Source organism: Diplodia seriata (genome assembly GCF_021436955.1).
Source record: "Diplodia seriata strain FDS-637 chromosome Unknown scaffold_6, whole genome shotgun sequence".
Lineage (NCBI taxonomy): Eukaryota > Fungi > Ascomycota > Dothideomycetes > Botryosphaeriales > Botryosphaeriaceae > Diplodia > Diplodia seriata.
Genome location: NW_027117313.1, coordinates 2,931,173 through 2,956,107, shown reverse-complemented (window position 1 = coordinate 2,956,107; position 24,935 = coordinate 2,931,173). Strand labels below are relative to the sequence as shown.

Genomic DNA, 24,935 nt, shown 5'->3' with positions numbered 1-24,935 from the left:
AAAACAGCAACAGTCAAAGGACCACCGTTCCCCGAAGCCACGAACCAAAATGCAACCCGCAAGACCAAAGCCACGAAAAAGCCGAAAGGCCAAAAAAAACCAAAGCACACCAAACACCACCACCACCACTTCAGGAAGCTCAACCCGCCGAAGCAGCACGCACGCACCCTCTCCAGAGAGAAGAAAAGAGAAGGAAGGAAAAAAAAAACCCCCCGGCACCCTCGGCCCCTCCCCTCCCCTCCCCTCCCCCTCAAACCCTCCCGCCCCCCCTCCCCCTCCCCCTCCCCCTCCCCTCAACAACCCTCCTCGCCTCCTCCTTCGTCATCAAATTCTCGGGATCCGGCTGATACCAGACCCCTCCTCCTCCTCCCGCCCCTCCACCACCCACCCGCTTGAAGTGCTTGAGCACGGCGTGCCTCACCCCGCTCTTCCACGACGCCGAAGCAGGAGAAGAGGCGGAGAAGTGGTCCGGCCACATGGCCGCCATGGCGCCGTAGATGGTGCCCAGCCGCACCGCCGGCGACGACTGCTGGCGCAGCGCGATGGATTGGGCGGCCCAGCGGTAGCCGGGGAAGTGGGGGGGAAGCGTCTTGCTGTTGTTGTTGTTGTTGTTGCGGTGGTGGTGGCGGGCGGCGGCGGGCTGGTGGCGGGGAGGGGAGGGTGTGGGGGTGGTTGTGGTGAGGTGAGGCGGCGAGCTGGCGGAGGCAGGCTGGTGGTGGTGGTGGTCGTGCTGCTGCTGGTCGTCTTCCGGCTGCTCCGGGAAGACGCCGTTGGCCATGCCGGCCAGTTCCGCGGCGGTGAACCAGGCGGCCTCGGGCCCACTGGGTGCGAGCTGCTGCTCGGAGTGCAGCTGGTGGTGGTGCAGGTGCAGGTGCTGGTGCTGGTTCTGGTTCTGCGGCGGCGGCGGCGGCGGCGACTGGGCAGCCATCATGTTGATGACTGCCTGAGTGCCCTCCGTGGTGAGGACACTCGCAGGCAGGACGTGGACTTGGCCATTGATGGTGACCTGGAGTTGGTATGGCATGGTGGCGGAGGTGAGGTTGAGGTTGAGGTGAGGTTGAGGTTGGTGGTGGTGGTGATGGCTGTTTGCCGGATTTGGAAATGTCCCGATTGGGTGGGTGAGGTGTGGTGAGAGTGAGAGTTCGAGGGCCGGGATCTCCAAAATGTCGTCGAGTGCTTGGGATCAGTGGCCGAAGAGGAAAAGGAAGAGAGGTTGGCCCAAGGACAAGAAGCATTTGTGAAGACCTGAAACACCGGCTGGCGAAGGTCCGGCCGCCGGTTTTAAGCGAATTGTATCCCAGGTGCGTTCTCCGTGGCGTTGACTTTTTCGAGGTACGGCGTTGAAGACATGCCGCTGTGGTGTTGCGGGGGGAAATGGTCAAAACAACCCGCGAAAATGTCAGGCATATACAAACTCGACCCGGCGAATCCATCGGTACCCATGTCATGCTCGAGTTGGGCCACTGTCCAAGACGCATTGGGTGGTGATGGTATGGGTAGCCCCATGGGGTGTTGGTAGCCGTCCTGGAGAACATCCCAGGCACGGGCCACCCACCCCCGCCCCCCGGGTGACAAGACAACCACAACGGCTGGACCGTGCTCGGAAAAAAGCCTGACTGTGCTGACTTATCCAGAGCAAACGGGCCAAATGTCGGGACTTCCGAAGCCTTTTCGCCGATCGAGGCTCGGGATCAGGCCTGGAGGAAGCTTGAGGGCACTGCACAGCGGATATCGCGAGGCCCAGGACATCGCGGAAGCCCAAGGCTCTTCCGTATAGATGAATCAAGGCTCTATGAATAATTGGCATAGCAGTATAGTAAGCATCGCCGGGCAATCCGGACTCCATATCCTGCTGCTCGCGATGGCACGCGCTCCAGGCGCTGTCGTGACGCCGTCACTTCAACCTACCACGGCAGCGACCTCGTCGGTGCCGCTCATGCTGACGCCAATGGCTTCGCAAGCCAGTCTAAAAGCTCAAAGGATCAGTTGAGCCTCGCTCAGAGCCGAATTAATGCTTCCTCGAAGGCTCGTCTTTCTCCGATCTGTGTCCATTCTGCCGGTGGCTGATATTGAGCGTGGCCACCTCAACGATGCCTCGACGCCAGTCGCAAGCTGGGGTATAGCGACTGTCCGCGCTCTTTACCGCTTTGTCCGGACGATGAACGCTTGTTGCGCTCTCCGCGAGAGCGTTACCGGGCCCAGGTGCGCAGATCCTCCGGCGTTGAAGTTGCCGTAGCCGTCTCTGCCAGCTGCCGGCGGGGCGCGCGTGTGCTCGTACGCACCGTTTAGCCTCCGTGAAGACGACTCGGCGATCGAGCCCTCACGCCATCAGTACGTGAACGAGACAAGAGCCGCGCAGTTTCGCCTCACCCTGGTCCCCGGCGGCCCACCAGCCGTCGCACGCTGTCAGGATGCTTCCACTGCCTTGGCCTCGCCTCGACCCGTCACCCCGCGACCAAGCAAGCACCAAGCGCAGGAGACGCTTGCCCTGCGAAATCGTGTGCGCAGCCTCACCTTGACATCCAAGATATTCAAACCCTTGATTTTTGAGAGGTGAAGTGAGAGCGGATGCACAGACGGCGCAAGGGTGGATGGAAGGTCGAATAATCGAGTTTGGTAGATTTGGTGGACAACCTCACCGTAGAAGAGATGGCATGCTGGATGAAGTGAGGTTTGCAGTGGCAGTGAGGGCAAGGGTGGTGGGGTGGTCGCCGCAGCGCTCGGGCCAACGCTAAGCTGGGGGGACGGGACAACGCGAAGGTAAACATTCGCTCCTCACGGCGCAACACGTCAAACCGCCAAAGCTCGCTCCCCACGCGTCGCCGCGACCACGAACGCGCCCGCCAACCACCAGTCCGTCCGCCCCGCCACCCGACATCTCTTCCGCGCCGCCGCACGATCCCATCTGCCAGCGCCGCCATGGCGCCCGCCGCCTCGAAGACGCGCGATAACCAGTTCTTCAATGTCGGGGTCCAAGGAAGGTGCGCACGCCCGCAAACGCCCCGCCCCTGGCTGCGCATGCTCACAGGCTGCAGGAAAACGGGCATCACGCTCAAGGACACCGGTGTTCGCGATGAACATGGCATGGAGCCCATCGACGGCATCTTCTCGTCACCCGAGAAGTCCCCCCCGAAGCGCAACAGTGCCCGCCCACAAGCCGACAAGACCCTGACCTCCTCCGACATGGACGTCCAGCAAAGTATGCCCCGCCAGATATTCGAGCACAGCGACCAGCCATACTACAGTCTCGTCGACGAGTTGCTGGCCAGCGACGAAGCAGAAGAAGAAGAAGCTACTAAGACAACGCTGCGCCCCACAGGTTCCATGCCCGAACCCGCCGATGCCCTCACCGCCCGCAAGTCCATCCGTCCCGGCCGATCCTCCATGTTCCCCCCGCCCATGGGCCGCTCGCCCATCAAGACCGCCCTTGGCTCCTCCCCTCGCCGACAATCCATGGGCCCACCGTCGGGCATGCGCAGGGCATCCGGCGCTGCCGATCGCGCAGTGTCCCACCCTGCAGTCGCAAGACGATTGGACTTTGGCGCCGTCGACGAGGACAACGCGAAGGTTACCGGAAGCGGGAGTAGAAATCGAGGGCAGCCCCGCCCGCACGTCTTCGACCTGCCAATTTCGCCGGCACGCGGCAAGAAGCGCACGCACGACGAGAGCGTTGTGGAGGATGAGACGGTGCTCGAAGAGAGCGAGGTCGCGATCAACGGCGTTGGCGAGGACAGCCCTCTGCCAACCGGCGGAGACGACGACACACTGCCAATGCTTCTGGAGGAGACCGGCGGTGATACCGAGCCGGACGAGTCCGTTGAGGATTCAATGGAGATACCGGAGGAACCGCAGCCGAGGCCATCGCTCACCAAATCTCGTGGCCCGGTGAGGAAGAGTTTGGAGCACAGGGAATCGCCCGCATCTGCGCCAAAGAAGAAGGCAGGACGGCCGAGTTTGGAGCACAGGGAATCGCCCGCATCTGCGCCAAAGAAGAAGGCAGGACGGCCGAGTTTGGAGTATAGGGAATCGCCCGCATCGGCGCCAAAGAAGAAGGCAGGACGGCCGAGTTTGGAGTATAGGGAATCGCCCGCATCGGCGCCAAAGAAGAAGGCAGGACGGCCGAGGAAGGGCCAGGGCTTGGTGTCTGCAAAGTCATCCAGCGCGGCGGTGCCTGCGAGGTCGCGAACAGCCGCACAACCACGGCTGGCCTCGAAGAGACGCGTCACGGATGAAAGCGCAATGGACGTTGATCAGTCGATAAAAGACCTCTCAATGGAGCAGACCAGTCAGAAAGAGGATGAAGAAGAACCGGAAGAGAAGATCGAGGAGGAGGAAGAGGAAGAGGAGGAGGAGGAGCCGGAGCCGGTACTGGAGCCGGAGCTGGAGCCGGAACCGGAGCCAGAATTTGAGGAAGAACCTGAACCTACACCTGAGCCGGAACTGCCCCCAGCAAAGAAGAAACGGGGACGGCCCAAGTCAGGATCCAAGGTTGACATACATGTGGACGAGCCTCAGGACCCAGTACAGCTCCCCGAGCGTCCGGCGAAGAAGGCCAAGAAAACAGCAGCACCCAAGAAGCCTCCGCCATCGCAGCGCGACCCAAATGCGAGAATAACGTCGAATAAAGATAACGCAAAGAGCAGGGCTAAGGGCAAGCAGAAAGAGGACATGCCCCCTCCGCCGCTCCCATCTCAGCCGAGCTCTCAGCCCGAGCGGGGTCGGTCACGTCAACCAAGTCAGGCACGGAGTCTTCAAATCCTCCGACAGGGCACGCCGTTTGACGATGTGGGAGCAAGAACTACGCGGTCAGGCAGGATTTCGGCCAAACCGGTCGAGTACTGGCGCAACGAGAGAATCGAGTACGGCCACGACGGAACCAAGAAGGAAATCATTCGTGCCGAGGACGTCGAGGAAACAAAACGGCCGGCGGCCCGCGCAAAAGGACGCAAGCGATCCGGCAAGCGGTCAGAGAGCGCAATGGACGAGGAGCCAGGAATGGAGCTTGAGGAGTGGGAGGTGGACCCGGGCGTGGTGCAGGGCTGGGTCAACGGCTGGGACGAGAAAGCACGCACCGTGGTCAACGAGGGAGGGCGGAACGAAGGTAAAATCCCGAGGTTGCTGTGTGACGCTGCAGCGTGGACCAACGGGTGTATTTGTATTACGTGGCCTAACACGACATACAGACATTGCCTACTCTGCGGCCGCGCTCGAAACGAGAGAAGTGGCCGGCGCAAACTTCCGATACTCAAAGGTGCTCGGGATCCCGTACTTTGGGGCGGGCGTCGTCGACATCCCGCCGCACGGAGCCAAGCGGTCGAAGAATTCGCGCCGCATGTATATGGCGTTCTGCCTGCTCTCGGGCAAGGTCAGTGTCACGGTGGGGGACAACGAGTTCAGCATTAGCAAGGGTGGGGTGTGGATGGTGCCAAGAGGTGAGTAATGTTCCGTCTCGTCTGGTCACATTGTTTCGTTTCTTTCGCGGGTTTCCTTGGTCATTGGCTGCGCTGCGTTGTTCATGCAGCCCTGCTTTGCGGCGCGGGTCCAGGCAGGCAGGCTGGCGGGCGAATGCAAATGGTAAGTCGGTGTGCAAGACCACGTATGTGTGACGGGCGGTCAGTTTATGCTCGTCCCTGGCGGGCGGGTCTGGCGCCGGATAGACACGTTGTTGCATCCGACGGCAAGCGTTGGTTACACGGCGGCGGGTTGCAGATGGGCATTATGGTCGCAACGCACCGCTGCAACTGCCGGGCTTGGCCCCCGTCGCACCGCAGCACCGCCAGCGACGGTGCATGGGGAGGGGATGCGTTATTGTGGCGCCAGCCCAGGGCAGTTTGCACCGGCCATGTACGACGACGGCAACCGGATCTCTTCGCTTCGCGGCCGCCGGCAAAACAATGAGGCACAGCAGCCCCCCAGTCGGGGAGGCAAGGCAAGACCCTGGCCCACCCGCATTCGTTCGGGAGATCGCTGTTGTTCCTTATTTCAACCCCCGGTCACACACATGACGACGACAACAACGACAACGACGACGACGACGACGACAGGTCATCATCGAACCTTTTTTCACCCACCGCTCATTCGCAACCACCGCCGCCGCGCCGCCCTTCGAGGCCCCGCCGCCGCTCGCTCGATCGCTTTTTTTTTTTTGGGCGCTGGGCTTTGCCGGCAGCCCGCCCGCTCACCCGCCATCACGCTTCCTCCGTGTAACCGCGCCGCATGCAAACTGCACGATCCCCGGCCGTCGCCCAATCGGCAGAGAGCCGACGGACCGCGACACTGCAAAATGCAGCGTATCTGTCATTTTTTTTTCTCGCTCTCTCTCTCTCTCTCTTTGCTGAAGGGCGGCCGCGGCCGGTTCGAACGGGGCTTAGTGGCTGGCTGGGCTGGGCTGGGCTGGAGCAGTCGGTGTTCATGGCATGGGGGAGGCTGGCTGGCTGGTTGGCTGGTTGGCTGGCTGGTTGACAGGCGTTTCTGTGCCTCCTCCTCGGCGAACTGCTGTTGTGGGGGGAAGGGGGGAAAAAGAAACGACAACCGGCGGCGGCGTCTGCAGACGGTGGAAGAGGCAGCAGACAAGCCAGACAGATGCACGTCAGCAGCGGTTAGCGGTAACCGCGAACCAGCCAGGAGACGGCGTAGGCGCCCGAGACGCGCCGACGCGACGCGACACGGCACGACACGACACAGGAAAGCGACGCAAGCAACACGCATCACGCACAGCGCAGCGCCCTGCAGGACCGCGGTCGTTTGATTCGCAACGGACACGACCACCTGTTCGTTCATCATCATCATCGCTTTTCGTCGACCTTTTTCTCGCCGCAAAACCTTGAACCAACCCCCTACCCTGCAGCAGCAGCAGCTCTGACGTTGCGTCTTTCTGGCGTTCAGCATAACGGCACGGCACGGCACAGTTACAACAGCACAGCACAGCACAGCACAGCACACGGTACAGCGCAACGAAACGCGGATCTGTCGTCTTCTTCTGCCAGCCTCCTGCATGTGTTCGTGCGCTGGACTTGGTGGACTTGGTTGGATTGCGTGTTGGTTTCGTTTGTGCTGTTGCTGCTGCTGATGCTGCTTCTTGGGGCCATGATGATGACGATGCCGGCTGGTTTGGACGTTTGATCGGAGTGGAGTGGAGTGGAGTGAAGTAGAGTGGAGAGGGTACGCCGGCGCGGCATTGCATGGCATCATCCTCTCCTCTCTCTTCTCTCTCTATCTCTCTCACCTATACGTCGATCGATCGCGTGTTCGACAAATGGGGGCGTTTTGGGGGGGCGAACCAAGGGAGCGCGCCCGCCGGTTCGCTGCGCTGCTGTCTGTCTGTCTGCCTGCCTGCTTGCCCGTCCGTCTGTCGGATGACGTGTCTCGTGTCGTGTGCTTCTTTTCTTTTTTTTTTCTTGGTCGTCTTTTTTTTTTCCCTCCCCCTCTCCCGCATTTGCTTTCGACGCTTGTCTTTCTCCCCCCCCCTCATCTTCTGCTATGATGTGTGTGTATGTGTGCAGTTTGAAAGCTAACGTATACGTTCTCTCTTCGACGAACGACAAAAAAAAAAAGGCAACTTCTACAGCATCTCAAACGACCACGAAACCGACGCCAGGGTCTTCTTCGCGCAGGGCTGCGAGGTTCGCGAGGGCGAGTCTCATCAGCTGGCTAGTCAATGAGTTAGTTGGTTGTGGTTGGTTGGTTTTGGCTTTCTTCTTCTTTTTTTTTTTTTTTTTCCCGGTCCTCCTCCTCCTCCACCCCTTGGGGATGTGATGGATGATGGTTGGTTGGGGGTGTGGAGGTGAGGCGGGGACAGGACGGGACGGGACGGGACGGGGAAGGAAAAGATGTCGAGAGCTTCCTCCTCCCATTGGTTGGTTCTTCCGGCCGGCGGGGCGCGCGGCGGTTTTGGGTATTAAGGGCAAGGATTGGGGTGGGTAGATGGGGGAAGGGGGGAGAGGCTGTTGCTGCCGTCGTCGTTGTTGTTGTCGTTGTTGGTTGTTGGTTGTTTGTTGGAAAAATCAAGGGCTGCTGCTGCTGTCTCTTTCGTTATCGTTGCTTTTCCTTTGAACAGAGCGGTGTTGTTGGTGTTTTGTTCTTTTTCGGCTTTTTGGCTTTTGGGCTAGCGGGGGGTGGTTGGTGTGGCGTAGTTTGGCGTTGCGCGTGGAGGTGGTGGGCGTTTTGGTTGGTTTGTATGTATGTACTGTACATTTGCCTCCTCCCCTCTCACCCTCTGGCACCCACCACCCCCCTTCACATCCCCTTTTTCGGACCGTTCTGAAGGGTGTGTTTGGGGAGGGTGGGTGGGGTTGGGGCTGGGGCTGGTTGGCTGGCTGGCTCACTACTGCAAGATTGAAAAATGCAAGAGAGTGACGATGATGAGACGGAATTTTTTTTTTCCCCTCGTTGGAAGAGAGGATAAGAGGACGGGCTTCTCTCTCTCTTGGAAATGCAATGATCGCTCTAGAGATAGATTATTAAAGGAAAAGAACTTTATTCTATCCGTTGCCTGTTATTTCTTGAACCGATCCCGGATTCTATGTATTTCGTTCGTTCTAAGAAAGGGACGCGCGGAAAGAATAACAGAAGAAGAAGAAAGATCGTAAACATCTACTAAGCGTGTGGTGTGGTAGTTGCAGGTCGAGAGATCGTTACCGTAGTCGTCGCATTCGTTCGTTTTCGTTTCATCAATTCATTTGACTTTCTCGCGCGCGCTACGTTGTATGTGTAATCTAGATTGCCGCCGCCGCCGCCGCCCTTTCGCTCGCTTTGCACGTATATGTATGTCATAGAAGTGACTAGTAGATGGGAGGGGGAGAGAGCATCCATGCGCGGGAGAAGAAGGAGGAAAGGATGGTTGAGAAACGACAAACAAGCAGATGGCCGTTATGCATCGGAAGGAAACGAACATGTCAAAAGCCGAGTAGGAACTCAAAAAGATAAGGTAAAGATGAAACCGCACGGGAAAAAGATGTATGCGAGAGAGGTAGAGGTAGAGAGAGAGAGAGAGAGAGAGAGAGAGAGAGAGAGAGAGAAGTTGTTGGAGACAGCCGCCAAGTAGTGTGATGTATGTGATGCGTTACTTGCCCATAGAGGGCGATGCCCGGAAATGCAATGGATAGTAGTGGTCGTCGTGCTTTGCCTCGTTCCCCTCCTTCTCTTCCTCCTCCTTCCATTCAGCCTCCCTGCTCCAGCAACATACAACTCCTCTATACTCCTCTCACGGCCGTGTATCATCTGTTCTTTGCGATCTCGGTGTGGGGGGGGGTTTTTTTTTTTTTTTTTTTGGTCTTTTCTTATCGTCTGTCGACTTTCCGCCCCCACCACCACCACCACCAGCCGCCACTAATTCCGTACCGATTACAAATCCTTCTCCTCCTCCTCCTCCTGCTCTTCCGTTTCTCGCTGCGCGGATTGTTAATGAAGAATAAAGCCACCTATTACCCATAATCCCCTGTCTTCCGAGTAGTTCTCCCCCGTTGATATGCCGCGAACGCGTCCACGCTGTGCAGAACGAGCAAAACAACAAGACGAACGAAACTAAGAATAGATAGCAATCCGCAAAAAAAAAAAAAAAAAAAAAGTCGTGACTCATAACATCATCGTCGTCATCGTGAAGTCATGGCGGAGACAGCAAGTGAAAGGAAAGATAACAAGAAGAGAGGGAGAAAATGTAAAAAGTAAAAAAAAAAAAAAAAAGGGACACGCCGGCAAAACAAATAGAGGTAATAAAACAAGTAAGTAAGCAAGCAAGCAGGAAAGCTAAAGAACCGCCGGAGGACGATGTAGTGGAAAGAAATAATGAGCCAAGCCAAGCCGAGCCATGCCATGCCATGCCATGCTAATGCCCATGATGCTCAAGAATGATGAGAAAAAAAGACTATTAAACCCCTCCTGCGAATCCGAAGTATCCAATGCAGTAGTAGTGTAACAGAGAGACAAGAATAGGTTGTACGAGAGGGGAGAAAAGGGAGGAAGAGAGCGCGGTTGCTAGAGACATCCAAGCGCTCCAGAACCGCCCACTCTCACTCTCGCCCATCTCTCCCCTCCCTCCACCCTCTCTCGACCCTGTAGAATAAGAACCCCCTCCCCAGCTCAGTCATCGCCCACCCGCGCCTCCTTCTTCACCTGCACGGCATCCATATCCGCCACGAACCCCGCCGATTGATGCGGATAATGGTGATGGTGGTGATGGTGATGGTTGTGATGATGCCGATGCCTGCTGCTGCCGCCCTTCCCACCACCACCAACGACATCCCCTCCTTCCCTGTCCGTCATGCTGCCCGCCGTCGTCGGTCTCTCGCTGCTGCTGCTGCCTCCGCCGGCATGGAACGGACTCGCCAGCCTGCCCGGCCCGGCGTGTCCTCCTCCGTGCACGACCGTCGGCACGGTGCGCGGCGTGGTGCCGGAAGGGTTGGGTTGATGTTGTTGCTGTTGCTGATGACCCTGCTGCTGCTGCGCGAGGTGGTCACTACTACTACCGCCGCCGCCGGCAGCCGCCGCCAGGCTCAACGGCGTCACGGGACGCATTCCTCCTGCGCTACCAGCACCGGCGCTCGCCGACGAGCTGAGCGGCGTGGGTGTCTGCCGCGGCGTGCCGAGCAGAGGGGTGTGGTGGTAGCCGCCGGTGGGGAGGGGCTGGTGGAGGGTGAGGGCTGGCGGTGCGGCGGCGGCGGGATTGTGATGGCGGAGCGGGTGATGTTGCTGCGGCTGCATGCCTGGCGGCAGCGGCATCTGCGGCGACATGGGCTGGCCAACGCTGGTGATGGTGCTGGTGGCGCTGGTGGGGCGCGTGGGGAGCGACGAGGGCATCATGGAGGAGGGGAGGGGCGGGGGCGGCCACTGCTGTTGCTGCTGCTCGCGGGAGGGCTCGCGCGAGGGCTCGCGCGAGAGGGCGTGGTGCGAGTGGGAGTGGGAGGAGGAGGGGGGGAGCGCGTATGGGGAGTGTTGTGGGTGTTGTGGGTGCGGGCCGTGGTGGTGGTAGTGGTGGGCGCGCTGGTGGGGGGATTGGGCCGAGTGCGAGTGTTGGTACGAGGGCGAGGCCGTCTGGTCGTCGTCGGTGAGGCCGGCGGTCGAGGGCGGCGAGGCGGCGTCGTTCTCGAGGTCGTCGGGATGGCCGCCCGGAGGCGTGGGCCCGCCGCCGCGATACTGCACGTTCGCGCGCCGGAGCATCTCCTCCTCGCCCAGCTGCCAGTGCATGCGCTCGCACGATCGCCATGGTCGGCACATCTCGTCCGCGATGCGCTTCCACATGTCTTCCATGAATCTGTAGCGCGGGGATCGTCAGCAAAGGCAGAGCCGGGGGAGGAGGTGTGAAGATGATTTCAAATGAAGACGTCGTGGCCTTGGGGTAGATGGTGTGGCATCGAGTCTAGCTTGTGGTGGTGGACAGGTCCGCCCCTAGAATCTGCAGTGCTTCTCCATGCAGCGCTGAGGACCTGTCATATAGACGCTTCAGTCCATCCGGATGATAGCTCAAATAAGCCCAAGCTAGTTCGACGATCCCATGCGGGTCGCTTGCCAGTTCCACCTTGCCCCTAGGTGCCACGACGTTAGCGCCCACGCAGCGGGAAAATTCTATAGCGTACCGATGGTAGAGGCGGGCGAGCATGTCCTTTTCGTCCTCGGCCCACTCCTTCTTCTCCGTGTAGTTCTGATACCGCAGCCGGCACGCCGTCGCGCTGCGGCCCGGGTTCTGCTGCGAGATGTCGACCCATTTCATGCCGCTGCTGCGCAGCTTGATCAGCAGCTTCTCCTCCTCCTCGGTCCACTTGCCCTTCAGCTTCTTCTCCTTCTTGGCGCTCCCCGCTGCATCGCCGTTGCCCGTGCCTAGCGCTGACGACGCCGTGCGCTTGTTAGATGAAACAGGACTAGACGCTGCGGGGTGCAGGGGAGCGTGCTGCGACGGAGGCACCGCGTGGAAGAACGGTCCGGGAGTGCCGCTGTGAGACGGCGCTGATGCTACGCCTCCCGAGTAGATGGGTCGGAAGCCGCTCTGATGGATGTAGCCAGGGCCCGGAGGCGACTGCTGCTGCTGGAGCTCATCGGGGTGAAGACCGCGCTGCCGGAACGAAGGCAGCTGCTGGACGGGGGTCCATTGGGGCGGCGGCGCTCCCGGTGGCGATGGAGATGGAAGTGTCGTGGTGGAGCGGGGTGTTGAGTAGGGGGCTGGCGGAAGGTACTGCTGCTGCTGTTGTTGCAAGGCAGCATTCGTGACGCCGACAACGGCCGAGCCGGAGCCTTGGGAAGACGTGCTCTTCCGGGTCCGGGGAGACGCAGAGTCGCGAGCGTCCCGCGACTCGAGCAACGAGGCGATATCCAGATTGACGGGTGTTTACTACGACTGACCTCGGGTCGAAGGCCAGTCCATCCGCAATGGGACTTCAATGGCAAGGTTGCAGGGAGCTCGAGCGCGGTGATGGAGCCTCGGCTTGGCCAGTCAGTGAGATGGTGGTGGGCTTTATGGCGCGTGTTGGGGGTTGCACAAGCTGAAGCGATATGGAGCAAGAGGACACTTGGAGGCTTCTCAGGGCGTGAGTGGAGGCGCGGGCAGGGGAGCGGGCGAAGAGGCACGGGTCCGGGCCAGTGTGGGTTGGGGATGGGGGCGGCGGGTGTGAAAGTGATGATGGGGTGCGTCTGGCGTGTCTTGGGGCCGGCGGGTGGCTCAGCTTGACGCGCAGGATTTGACAGCAGGCAGTGGCAATGGAGTGACGAGGTTCGAAAAGCTCCGAGAAGCGCGGCGTTGGGAGCCAACTACGTCTTTGTATTGGGGTTCTGCGCTCTTACTCGCCGGCCGTCATGTGCTATTTGCGATGTGCCAGGGGCAGGGATGGGCGTGGGTCAGGAAATACGCAGAAGAATAGAAAACATGATGCGACCAGGCGGGCGGAAAATTTGATCCTTCCTAGCATGGCGCTGGGCAACGATGTTCATGCAGGATGGCACGGCGCGCCCTCCGCCAGGATCGCCCTGGGGCCTCCGTGGCGGTCGTGATCCGAGGCGAGGGTGCTCTCAGCGGCAGCTGATGACGTGTCGGCCGGTTTTTATCAGAAGCTGGACCTTGGTCGAGGCGGCCAGTCACGGCGGCGCGGCGGTGAACTGCTCCAGGGATGCGTAGGGCAGGCTGGCGGCTGGCGGCTGGTGACCTGGCTGGAGATCTGCGCAACGCGGGTGCACTATACGAAGTCAAATCGCGGCGGAGCGGTGAAACGCGCTCGCAGTGCAGTGCGACTCCACGTGAAGCCGCCAGGCACAGGCACACGTTGCGCGGGCGTGGCGTGACGCAGAGCACCGGTTGCAGCGTGTCGGTGGTGGTGATGGGGAAGAGGATCCGGCGCGCTGGGTTGACGCCCAATGTTCAGGCCTCGCTAACTGCGGGAGACCCGCTAGGCTGCCAGCCTGCGCGCGGCAGTTGCAGCAGCACTGAGCAGTGGCTCGCGCGCCTCCAGATGATTCCCGCGAGATCCCCGCGATGCGCAGCGCAGGTCATCCGCCGGCTCGCTGAACAAGTGACGCATGCTGCCGGCCCCGCGGCGACTCGCAGCCTCAATGGCGGTGAGGCCCACGCCCCGCGGTTGGAGGCGGGCGAGGCTGGTGCATCCGCGTGCTGCGAGGTCGACTCTATCATGCGCCAAGCGCTGGGTTCCCCAGTGCGCCCATAGGGCCGAACCGCCTCACGCCCCAAGATTCTGATCGATCTGGCCCGCCTCAATCAACTCTGCACCTGCCAGCCGCTAAGCCTTCGCCTGCGAGCGCCTGGTGCTCCTGACGGCGCCGGCGGTTGAAATGCAGTCAGTGTGTCGCTGCAGCAGATCGCTGCGCATTGGCTACCAGCCTGCCGGTGCGCCGACCAGCAGCCTAGCCTCGCCGACAGGGCCTGCGCCTGCACTCACCACCACCAAGAGCGAACCGCCGCTAGAACACAAACCCGCAACAACGGCCGCCGCGACCGCGCTTTCCGACACCACCGAGCAGCCAACCCACCGCTCCACGCACGAGCTCCGTCAGCGCCCCTCAACGCCCCTCCGCCAGACCCACCGGTCAGCGATTCGAGCCCCCAGCCACCATGTCGCTCCAGCCCGCCCATGACGTGCCGCTGCTCATCTCGTCGCCCAACACGGCGTCGGAGCGCCGCGTCACGCCCTCGTGGTCGCTTGCCCACCTGAAGACCCGCCTCGAGCCCGTCACCGGCATCCCGGCCTCCTGCCAGAAGCTCACCCTGCGGATCGGCTCGCAGCCGCCCGTGCCTCTCGACGCGCCCGACGAGGCCGCAACCCTGCTGTCAAACTTTCCTCTGCAGCCGTACGCCGAGATCTACGTAAGTGCTGTTTCCATGCTGTCGGTTCCATGCTCTCGCATCCGCTCGTCTGGATCCCCAACTGCCCGCGCCTCACTGCGCCGCCCCCCGTGGCGCAATCCTTCTATTGCCTTTGTGTAGCAGCGGCACCTTCGCCTGGAGACGCACCGCAGTCGATCTGAAGATCCGTGTCTCAATGGCTCTGCGCTGCAGGTACCGGCCGAAGCAGCAGCGACCACATACGAGATGGCGCTATTGCTGACTGACGCGGGCGTTCCCCAAGCGGACGCCCCTGGGTGAACGCCCTGGCCCGTCACTTGTTCTGCACAAGTCTGCTTCTTTCGGGCTCCGGCTGGCTGGGATTCGCAGGCAACACCCTGGGAGCCGAGCCGCTGCCCCCACCGCCCCAGAGCAGTTGGCTTCTTTCCACTGCGCCGTGTCACAGCGTCAACGCCTGGTCATGCGTCACATGGACATGGCTGTTCGTTTGCCCGAGCAAGCCGTGCGCATCCATGCAGAAGAACGGCATCTCTTGTGTCCACATGAACTGCTTGCCCGCTGGGGGCCTCGCAGCTGCCATGTAGCCTATGCCGTTGTGTACATCTGCTGTTACGGCTCGCGGCGTGATCGGACCAGACGTCCAACCTGCAGCGCCACCGCTACTTATCACTTGCCCATGGCCAATCGAAGCGACAAGGCGCCAGCGCATCACCTCCTTCGCTGGACGACCGTTGAGGCGCTTCATCTCTCATCCGGACCATTTGTCACACCTTCCCGAGCACCCTACTGACGTCGCTGATAGGTCGATGATACGCGCCCGGCCGGTGCCCGGACTGACTTCACCGATGTTTCTGCGGTTGAGAAGTACGTGATGCCTGCCGATGAGTATGAGACGCGCAACGACAGCGTGCTGGCCTGGAAGAGGAAGCAGAAGCTTGGCCGCTTCGACCCTAACGCTGGAACCATCGAGGAGCAAAAGGTCAAGGCGCTTGAGCGCGAGGTCGAGGAGAGAGGTACGCATGCCATGTTCCACCTCTTCTTTTTCTTTTCCAAGCCACTGTTCGACCTTTTCTTTTTCCCGTCGGCAATGTGCGGATGGAGGATAGCAGTGTGGGGGTTCCATCACCCCATTTGTTTACCTTCTCTTCCCCAGAGCTGCAACTTGTTTCCAATTTCCACTTCCTTTACTTGTATCCTTGCTCTTGCTATACATTTGTCAGCTTGGCGGCACACCAGCCACGCTCAACAAGCGAGCCTCAGCCTCAGCTGAGTGAGCGGGCTGGCAGAAGACAGGAGATCCGACAACTTCCCCCTTTCTTCTTCCTCCATCAAAGAGACTTTCCACTCGGGCCATTTCCCCGCTTCGTTCAGAAGAAAGGTTTCCGGCTAACATTGATAACCTTCAGGCATCACCGTCGGCTCCCGCTGTCAGCTTCTCCCCGCCGCCACCGACGGCCGTCGCGGCACCGTCGCCTTCATCGGCCCCATTCCCGAGCTGCCCCCACCGGCGGGCCCCTGGGTCGGCATCACGCTGGACGAGCCGACGGGCAAGAACGACGGCTCCGCCAAGGGCACGAAGTACTTCGAGTGCAAGCCCAACTGCGGCGTCTTCGTTCGGCCCGAGAAGGTCGAGGTGGGCGATTTCCCCGAAGTGGATGAGTTTGCCGAGGAGATGGAGGAGATTTGAGCGAGGCAAGACGTAGGATACTGTGGACGTGGTGGCTGTAAAGGAAGAAAAGCGTGGTTACTAATGTGCCTCGGGTTGCGATGTATAACTTGTGTAAATTATCATGGCTTTCAGGCATAGAATAGGAACGGAAAAAAGCATCGACTTCTTTCACCACTACCACTACCACCATTACTACTCGGGCACAACAATCAGCAGGGAAGCATGGGCACGTTGACCATCGCATGTAGGAGTCGTGATTTTGCAAATGCTCTCGTCGTCTCTATCGATCTTTGCTTTTTCCCCCTTTCAACGCAATATGCTCTCGACGGGAGCAAAAAGAAAAGAAAGCAGCGCTACTACTACTACTACTACTACTACTACTAACTCGTTTCGACCCTCTTCACCGCGGCCCAGCTCTTCGATAGTTCAAGGCGACCCACTAATCGCCCTCCTCTTCCACCCCAAAGCAGGCTGTGCACTTCGTTTCGGCCGCGCGCTCAAAGCCGACGAGACACCATTCTCTCTCTTCGGATAGCGCGCCGGCATATATATCGGTTCAGTTAGTCGCGGCTCCCGCCACCTTTTTTCCTCTCACCAACAACCGAGAGACAAATTACCCGACGGGGGGACGGACACCGGGTCCGAGCAACCGGAGCCCGTACTCACTAACGATCCGAAGTTGCCGACACGACGTTAAAAAAGCTCCGTCCATGTGTCCGTGTTCGTTCGTCTATCTCGGGTTTAATCTTGTATAGTAACACAGACGCGCCGGGATCTCGATGCGTCTTCTGCTCGCTTGTTAGTTCCCGCCGCTACGTCTACGTACTAGGCATTTCTGTTCGGCATTTCTGTGGGTGGCAGATAGGGCAGGGCCAGGGCCAGGGCCAGGGCAAGGCAGAGCAAGGCACGCACGCACGCACGCAGGCACGCACGCGCCGCACGTGCTCTGGTGGGGGTGGAGAAGAGCACATTATGTACGATGGGGAAAAAATGTGGTGGCTTGTCGAAGGGTGGTGAAACCAAGGAAGCCACGAAGATGGCGGGCAGGCGCCGCGGGGAGGGAGGCGAGGCGAGGCGAGTCAAGTAGTAGCTGTCAGTTTAGTGCCCTGTCGGCCAGATATATAGGTAGTGGCACCTAGCGTGCCGGCGGGGCGGATTTGTAGCCCGTTTCGGGTTGGGGAGGGGGTGGGGTGGGAGGATCGAGCTGGGCTATAGAGTGTGGGCGGGTGCGCGCGCGCCTTTACCAGGGACGGTTGATGAAGGGTGGACAGGGATGTGGTTTGGTGTTGAGTCGGCGCTGTGGTGGTGGTGGTGGTGGTGGTGGCGGGTTGGTAGGGAGTGTGGAGTATGTAGTTGGTGTGTTGGTCGAGAGAATAATGTCGTCAACGGCCGTATCGGTTTTTTTTCTTTCTTTTCGCTTCGCGCGTCATTGCACGTGGTTCGCTGGGCCTTTGTCGGTGATGGACGAGGACAGGAGAGGTTGCGGATGAGAGCGAGACGGCGTAATGGCGGTGCCTTTCTGCTCTCTCTCTGCAAACTCAAAGCATGGGAACTGTGCATCTGATCAGATATGGTGATGATCTTGGCTAGATGCGAACGCTGCATAATGCAGAAGGGTGAGCACCATCTTCAGCTGGCTGCGCGCGCCGGTTCGTCTGTTTGAAACGCAATCCTTTCGCTTTTCTTTCCTGACTGTCCATGTGCCCGTATGCTTACCATCCCCTCGGGTCCGAGACCTTGCTGACCAACTGCCGCCTCGGGTCATGTTTCCCGCGCCTTCCGACTAAGGCAGATGGCCGCCCTTTATACTTTTTACTTGGAGAGTTGGGACGATTCGAATCCATCTTTGCCCTCCCCCAGCATCGGATACTTTTCCACACTCGGCCATCATGCGGAAGAGGATCGCCTTCCAGAATCTGATCCAAGCCCTAGCTTCACATCACCTATCTATAGCGTTAGTCCCATGCGATGATTCAGTCATCGCCATCTACCAGCACATCCACCAATGCTTCCACCGGCTCTTCCACCACCAGCAAGATTCAAGATGGCGTAGCCGATATCGTATACAAATTTCAAAACTCTCGTCCACCTCCGGACATCTCACTTCAGCTGCCTACATAGGAACTTGCAAGACTTAATCGTCAAGTTTTTCTCTATAAGCTGCGCCTGCGGTATACGTATCCCACGGACGTGCCGGCGGGATCGCGCCGACCGAAGAGATGGGAGAAAACCCAGCAAGAACAAGGGGAAAAAAGCCTCCGTTTGACCAACGACAAAAAAGCTTCCGCTGAAAGGGCGAACACTGCCTCTTTTCATCTAGCCTCTTCTCAGTGGGACCACCGCCGCCGCCGCCACAAAAGAAAGAAGAGTGCGTGCAAGCGGCCAGCCGGAATGACTGTGATATGTGCGAGAAAGACGGACGGCTGGCACGACTAGCGCATCAAAGCCGGCGACGGAAAGTTCACGCCCTTTGAGCTTGTCGAGGACGATGATATCTTCCTACATAGGTAGTTGAATCAATCATCTAGACAAACATACATGCATTGGCCACTCGGATTTATGTCCGGAGACTGGGCCCAACTATCGATGTCGAGGCAACAAATAGGGAAACCACCGCTTCAAGAGCGAGCGAGCGAGTTGGACCACATCCTCGCGATTTACAAACCCCACTCCACCACCCCCAACCTGCCCCTGTTCGGCATCGACCAATTCCTGTAAGCTCTTTATGATCGACTGACCCTTACTTACATTTCCTCAGCCATTCGAACAACGTAAACAAAGGGGGAAACGAACGAGAACAGCACCACTATAGCCAGAAAAAAAAAACACAGCGCATGCCCCCGCTCATACATACATACATACACAAGTACTAGAAGTCCCCCGCTCGAACCACCCAGCCCACTCATCTGCACCCCATCTTCTCTTTCGCCAAAAGGAAAAGAAAAGAAAAAAGCCCCCGCAACACCACAACTTGTCCAGCTCCCCCCAACACCACCATCCTCCGAAAAGTACCACTACATGGTCATCTTTCCGAGTCTCCGCCGGTCCCAAGCCAGTGTGGCCCTTTCGCGTGACGGATATCGACCGATTCTTACATGCTCGAGCATACGCGCCTGGGACTGACAAGAATTCTCCGATGCTATGAAAGGTTGACAGAATTCCTCGAGTCGTCCGGTGAACAGTTTTTCGGGAAGGCTACACACTCGCTCCAAGTACGGTGCATGCGGTCCCTCTTCCCGAGTGTCCTGGGAAATTTGGGGCCGGCCCAAGTATTGCGTATACTCGGTCTCGGCCGTCTGAAGCTTCTGTTCCGAGTTAAACCCAGCAGCGTCAGGAGAAGTATATGTGTTTGTGTCCGCTCAGTGATATGCCACGTTGCCGCTGCGTTGCCAACAGGTAGGTCTGAGTACCTGTTCTCCTCTAACCATTGTGAGGCTGTTCTGACAGCCTTCCATTGGATGTCCCAGTCTCCAATCATGACAAACACGTTCTGTGCATCGTTGACGGCAGCTTCCTGAATCACCCAGATGCAACTGAACCAGGCATTGGTAAAGAAATCCTGGGGAATGTTCCACTCCAGCGGCCCAGTTGGTAGATTTCCGTGCAGTGCGTGTCGTCTTTTGGGTTGCATGTTGGGCACCGACTGCCCATGCCATGTTGACCCAACACCTTCTCGATTGCGTAGTGCTTGATTGATTAACATAAGCAGAACAGGCGCCGGTCCAAACTCGCCCACGTGTCTCACCTGTACACTACGTTTCGGACATTGCCCCGCACTCGATATGCACGCAACACTGTTGCATATCGCACCAGCTGTAGCTTACTCCAAGCTACTGCGCCTCAAGCATAGCCTACAAGCCTTAATAAGGCGTCTGTGTGTGTAGCAAATCCTTCAGTTTTCGCGAACAGATAAGTAAGAATATCCCTTTTCTGCTCAAACCTTGATTACAGAGATTCGAAGTCTCCCCAAGGTGATCCGGCACTCTGAGTCCGACGCTATTTCAGGGAGAAAGCTGTGCAAAGTTCTCTGCTCATTCCCGGAAAGGCTTACGCTAGCTGTTTGCTTAGTGAAGACCAAGACTTGAAACTGGATAAGGCTGGTGGAGTCATTTACACTTATGAAACCCTTGACTGACTTTTCTTAGGCAGTCACAACAGCGTATTTTACGACCCTTCTATAGATTTCAGTTTGCATAAGATAAGGGCTAAGACCGTTTCGTCAGACTTGGGCCTCTTGGCATCGACCTTGCTTCGGCGACGATGGCTTTATCTTTGTATGTTTGTTGCTCACTTGTGGTGACAACTGTTCTCCCAATGTACGCAGAGCGAACACAAACATGCGGTTGGCTACTATTGATGTAACTCAATCGGTTTTTGAGCCAGCCTGTTTGAGCAAAAAAAATCATGGTTTGCGTCACTTCAATCCGTAGCACTGTGCCAACATGAAACCGCTATTGAGAACAAGAGCTAAGTATTCAAATATGATTCGGATATATGCCGTGTTCCCGTGCGGCTCTGCCGCGCTTGGTGTTTCTTGTTTCCTGTTCCCTGCTCCTTGCCACGGTTCGTCCCGTGCCCCGTGGGGTCATGGATCCTTGTGCCCCGAGGTCCGTAACAATACTTTCCTCCTTCGAAACCTTTAGGCAAGTTACCGCGATCCGATAGGCTATCGATTCCTTTGTGTGACCAAGGCTGCCGAATTTGCAAAGACCGATTACCATCAAGGTACCCACGAAACAAACGCGTGTCGATTACGAGGACTCGGGTGGGGTTGCGTAAGCTCTCGACGCGTCACTAGTAGATATAGCATCACGACCAATAAACAAGCCCCTTTCTCGCTGGCCTTAAGCTGTCTTGATTGTTGCAAGATTGGTCGCTCGGTCTGGGCTCCGATGGACTTAGCCAATCACTTGTTGGCTATTCGCGGATGGTGCAATGCGTTTTGCTTCTTTGGAAGGTGATCAGCAACGTGAGGCCTTACCACGTACACTGCCAAGACACGATCCTGGATACCGGCAAGTGTTCAACTGCCGAACAACGGATACAAATACTCCTGGATAGTTCTGCAAGCATGTAGCAGCCTCGAAAAAGCGACCATCCTTTTATTCTTCCAATCCAAACCGATTCGGAACGTCATTCATTACCTGTTGAATTTCCGTACCATGAAGCTCTCCGCACTCCTTCCAACCATTGCGCTTCTTGCTGCGCAAGTTACAGCTCATCCCGAACGCCATGTTCCCCGGGCCGAGCTTGACCGTCGTTCGCACCTCGCGAAGCGCTGTGCCAGCGCCGTGGGCAACCTGAACGAAAAGAGATACAACAAACGCTCTCAGATGAAACGGGATCTTGAGTCTCGCTCCGGCAACACGACCTACCAGATCACCACCGAGGCTCCGTACTACGATGTCATCCAGAACGACACCTGCGTCCTGAGCCCCGAAGTGACCGAGGGTCCCTACGTCTGGCCGAGGTCCGTTCGAAAGATGACCAACCCCGCGAAGCCAGTCACTGACAAACCGGCAGGTCCCAAACGCTCCGCCAAGACATGTCCGAAGACCAGGCGGGCGTGCCGCTGCTGCTGGACATCGGGCTCATCGACATGGCGACGTGCGAGCCGCTGCCGGACGCGCTGGTGTCCTTCTGGCACTGCAACGCCACGGGCAGCTACTCGAGCTTCACGGGCTTGTCGCCCAACACCGGCTTCCCCTTCCTGCTCGAGAGCCTCAACATCACCGATTTCGAGATCGGCGTGACCGACCTGCACACGGACGCGACGACGTGGCTGCGCGGCATGTGGCCGACCAACGAGAACGGCATGATGGAGATGAAGACCATCTTTCCCGGCTTCTATGTCGAGCGCGCCATCCACATCCACGCTCAAGGTGCGTTGCGTCATCCCTCTCTCTCTCTCTCTATATATACATACATACCTGCCCATCGTTACCACCACCACCACACTTCGCTGACCACTTCTCCGTTGCAGTGTACACCAACTGGACGCTCCACAACAACGGCACCGTCTCGTCGGGCAACATCGTCTCCACCGGGCAGCTGTACTTCGACGAGGCGCTCGAGCAGCAGATCATGGCCCTGGAGCCGTACGCCAGCCACACCGAGATCAACCGCACCGCCAACGCCGTCGACTCGGTCTACTCGCAGGACACCGAGGGCGGCTACAGTCCCATCATCAGCGTCGTGCCCATGGACGGCGAGAACGTCGAGAACGGCATGGTCGGCTACATCACCATCGGTGTCGACACCACCGCTGTCGAGAACTGAGAAGTCGTGGCTTCTGCAGCGAAATTCACTTCGAGCTTGCACATGTTAGGACCGGAAAAAAAAGGATAGAGATGTACATAGCTGTTACGTGTAATGAAGGCTTTGGAATGCAATATCTATGGGGGAGACTCTTCGATGCAAGATCCACAAGACACGGCCAACCTACTACGGCGTGAGGACCAAAAAAATTTCATTTTTGCGGTTTCTGGCAGGCTATGAAACAATCAAGGACGCTGACTGAATGCTCAAACAGTCGCGCTATTGTTCAATGGGTATATTTCCCGGCGGTTTCTTTCTCTACTGTCTTCCACCCAGAGCTCCAACACTTCTACCCCATATTCCCGAATTGCAAAGAATACGCGACAAGGCACCACGAACCACGGCCCCGCCACGTCCCAAACCAATGCTCCAACGCCCAAGCCTTCCAAAGCCCCTACCTATTCCAAGACACACGCCGACCGACCGACCGACTCACTCCACATCCATATCCATAACGTCCTCCATCGCATCCCCGACCGCCTCCCACGGGGCATCCTCCATATCCTCATCCACACCCCCACCATGCTGCAAGCCCCCAACCTCCAGCCACGTCCCCTCCCCATCCGGCCCCTTCCCACCACCACCACCACCACCCGCAGCACCCCCCTTCTCCTCGGCCGCGCGATACGCCCTCTCCAACGCGCTCAAGACCACCTCCAGCAGCTCCCCCAGCCTTAACCCCTCCACCTCCTCCCTCTGCCCCTCCCACCCCTGCTCCTTCTGCTCAACATCCGCATCCTTCCAGCGATTGCGAAACGCCTTGGCGCGGCGCAGCACCGCCACGACCTCTCCCGTCCCCAGCGCCTGGCCCAACAACGACCCCGCCGCAGCCGCATCATCCCCTCCCTCGTTCCCGGCCCCCTCCAACGCCTCCAACACGCTCTCATGATACCGATGCTGCCCGCGCCACCCCGCACGTCCCGATATCGTGGGGAGGAGCGCCGCGGACGACGGGTGGTAGGCGGACGACGGCAAAGGCACGCGGAAGTATGCGAGGAAGAGCACGAGGATGCGCTCGAGCAGCGCGTAGTACTCGAAGAAGTCGAGCTTGAACATGGTTGTTGGTTGCGCTGCGTACGACGGGGTGGCGGCGGCGGAAGAGGACGACAGCGCGACGGATTGCGTGAAGAGCAGGGTGTGGGATTTCCAGCTGAGGCGGTCGATGAGGCGTTTTAGTTTGGAGAGTTGGGGGTCGGGGTCGGGGTCGGGGGAGGAGGAGGAGGAGGTGGTGGTGGGGATGCGGGGGCGAGACGAGAGAGCTGCGTAGCGGGATTGTTGGAGGAGTTGGCTGCTGTTGCTATTGCTGTTGGTGGTGGTGGTTGACGGGCGGCGGTCGATGGTGGGCACCCAGCGGCGGGCGTGGCCGATGATGTCGCCCTCGTCGATGGTGCTGACGATGGGCTCGGGTGGTGGCGCCGCCGCCGTTGTTCGCCGGCTACCTATGATGTCTCCTCCGCCGTTCATCTTCGTCTGGGCGGCTTGCGGCGGCGGGGTCGGCGGCGTTGGTTGATGGGCGGCGGGAGGTGGTGCTGAGGCTGGGTGCGGGCGGCCCCAGCGGCTGCCGAGGACGTCGCCGGTGCTGGTGCTGACGATGCGCTCGCTGCTCAGCGGCATGTTGGCGAGAGGTGGCGAGGAGAGAGTCGGAGGTGGGCGCGGTGCCGAGCGTGGTGTTGCTGCTGCTGCTGCTGGTTGCGGCGCGGTGAATTACGATACTGGTAGACCGGGGTCGGGTTGGTCCAGGCGCCCCGGCGGCAGCCATGGTGCCTAGGGCATCTCTTGCTGAGCCTCACGGCATGCTGGACTTTTTTTTTTGTTTGCTGAAAGTAAGCGTTGCGCCGGCTATGGATGGATGGGCGGATTTGAGATGTTCGGCGTTCGATGACGTGTGGTCGTGCGCTGACCAGCTCCAGCTGTACCTCGCACAACCGACCGCTTGCGATTGAGAGATTTGCGATGGACACTTTCAAGGCTTTCCACTGCAGTATTGCGTGCATCTGCGGGTAGTGAGTTTCAGTCCGTGGATGATCGAAGTCTGGACGCTCCGATCCCGAGTTATCATGCTATAATGGGCACAGATGACATGAGATATACTGCAGCTTATAGGGCTGCAGCTACGTACTCAACCAAGCAAGCAGCCGGATTCGCCGAGTTTCACGCCAAAGCGGACGCTCCCGCCTTCAGGCACCGCTCTTTGCAGATATCACGCCACAGCTGCCTCGCATATTTATCAATGCAATGTCCGGATGTGATTGTCTGCACATCCATGTCCGGGCATTGCATTCAACTACCCACGTAGGAGGAGCGTCACGTCCTCGGTGGAACTCGAGTCTTCTGTCCCTGCAGGCACGGCTTGTTGCAGATGTCACGCGTGACAGCTTAGTATAACGCAGGCGATGATATCATGTGTTTCATGAGAAACGGGGTAGGCGCGCATCATACGACCGCTTTCCGCATGTCTGGGACCAGGCGAGTACTTATTTGCATGGGGTGCCCAGTCTGTATTGGCGTATTCGTGTCTACTCGTGCTTTCTGCTTGGTGCCTCTTCTCCCCGCAATATTGTTGCACACTTTGTGGGCTGGCCGCATATGGGGAGGCGAGCTCGGGAGCCAGTGGGAGTGGTGGTAAGCAATGCCTCTTCTATTTTCTGTACAGCGGCATGAGATGCAGCG

At 58.7% G+C, this 24,935-nt stretch overlaps 7 protein-coding genes across 7 annotated transcripts; 3 read left to right on the top strand and 4 right to left on the bottom strand.

Annotated features, from left to right (window-relative positions):
- Positions 1-250: 250 nt before the first annotated feature.
- On the bottom strand, positions 251-1,024 carry SLS55_006748 (uncharacterized protein; the record flags this gene model as incomplete). The annotated part of the gene is made up of 1 exon (XM_066778177.1): positions 251-1,024. The coding sequence occupies one exon, from the start codon at positions 1,022-1,024 to the stop codon at positions 251-253; it is 774 nt and encodes a 257-aa protein (XP_066632272.1).
- A 1,895-nt stretch (positions 1,025-2,919) lies between these two features.
- MIF2 (mitotic fidelity of chromosome transmission-related protein) lies at positions 2,920-5,440 on the top strand (the record flags this gene model as incomplete). Its single annotated transcript, XM_066778176.1, has 3 exons — positions 2,920-2,981; positions 3,036-5,101; positions 5,184-5,440. 3 exons carry the CDS (start codon positions 2,920-2,922, stop codon positions 5,438-5,440), a joined length of 2,385 nt encoding a protein of 794 aa, XP_066632271.1.
- Positions 5,441-10,077: 4,637 nt separating this feature from the next.
- On the bottom strand, positions 10,078-11,200 carry SLS55_006746 (uncharacterized protein; the record flags this gene model as incomplete). The annotated part of the gene is made up of 2 exons (XM_066778175.1): positions 10,078-11,169; positions 11,192-11,200. 2 exons carry the CDS (start codon positions 11,198-11,200, stop codon positions 10,078-10,080), a joined length of 1,101 nt encoding a protein of 366 aa, XP_066632270.1.
- A 153-nt stretch (positions 11,201-11,353) lies between these two features.
- On the bottom strand, positions 11,354-12,915 carry SLS55_006745 (uncharacterized protein; the record flags this gene model as incomplete). Its single annotated transcript, XM_066778174.1, has 3 exons — positions 11,354-11,519; positions 11,571-12,222; positions 12,834-12,915. The coding sequence occupies 3 exons, from the start codon at positions 12,913-12,915 to the stop codon at positions 11,354-11,356; spliced, it is 900 nt and encodes a 299-aa protein (XP_066632269.1).
- Positions 12,916-14,047: 1,132 nt separating this feature from the next.
- SLS55_006744 (uncharacterized protein) lies at positions 14,048-15,965 on the top strand (the record flags this gene model as incomplete). The annotated part of the gene is made up of 3 exons (XM_066778173.1): positions 14,048-14,299; positions 15,081-15,291; positions 15,685-15,965. The coding sequence occupies 3 exons, from the start codon at positions 14,048-14,050 to the stop codon at positions 15,963-15,965; spliced, it is 744 nt and encodes a 247-aa protein (XP_066632268.1).
- Positions 15,966-21,109: 5,144 nt separating this feature from the next.
- SLS55_006743 (uncharacterized protein) lies at positions 21,110-22,226 on the top strand (the record flags this gene model as incomplete). The annotated part of the gene is made up of 3 exons (XM_066778172.1): positions 21,110-21,417; positions 21,471-21,829; positions 21,931-22,226. The coding sequence occupies 3 exons, from the start codon at positions 21,110-21,112 to the stop codon at positions 22,224-22,226; spliced, it is 963 nt and encodes a 320-aa protein (XP_066632267.1).
- A 471-nt stretch (positions 22,227-22,697) lies between these two features.
- Positions 22,698-23,879, bottom strand: SLS55_006742 (uncharacterized protein; the record flags this gene model as incomplete). Its single annotated transcript, XM_066778171.1, has 1 exon — positions 22,698-23,879. One exon carries the CDS (start codon positions 23,877-23,879, stop codon positions 22,698-22,700), a length of 1,182 nt encoding a protein of 393 aa, XP_066632266.1.
- Between the last annotated feature and the right edge of the window lie 1,056 nt (positions 23,880-24,935).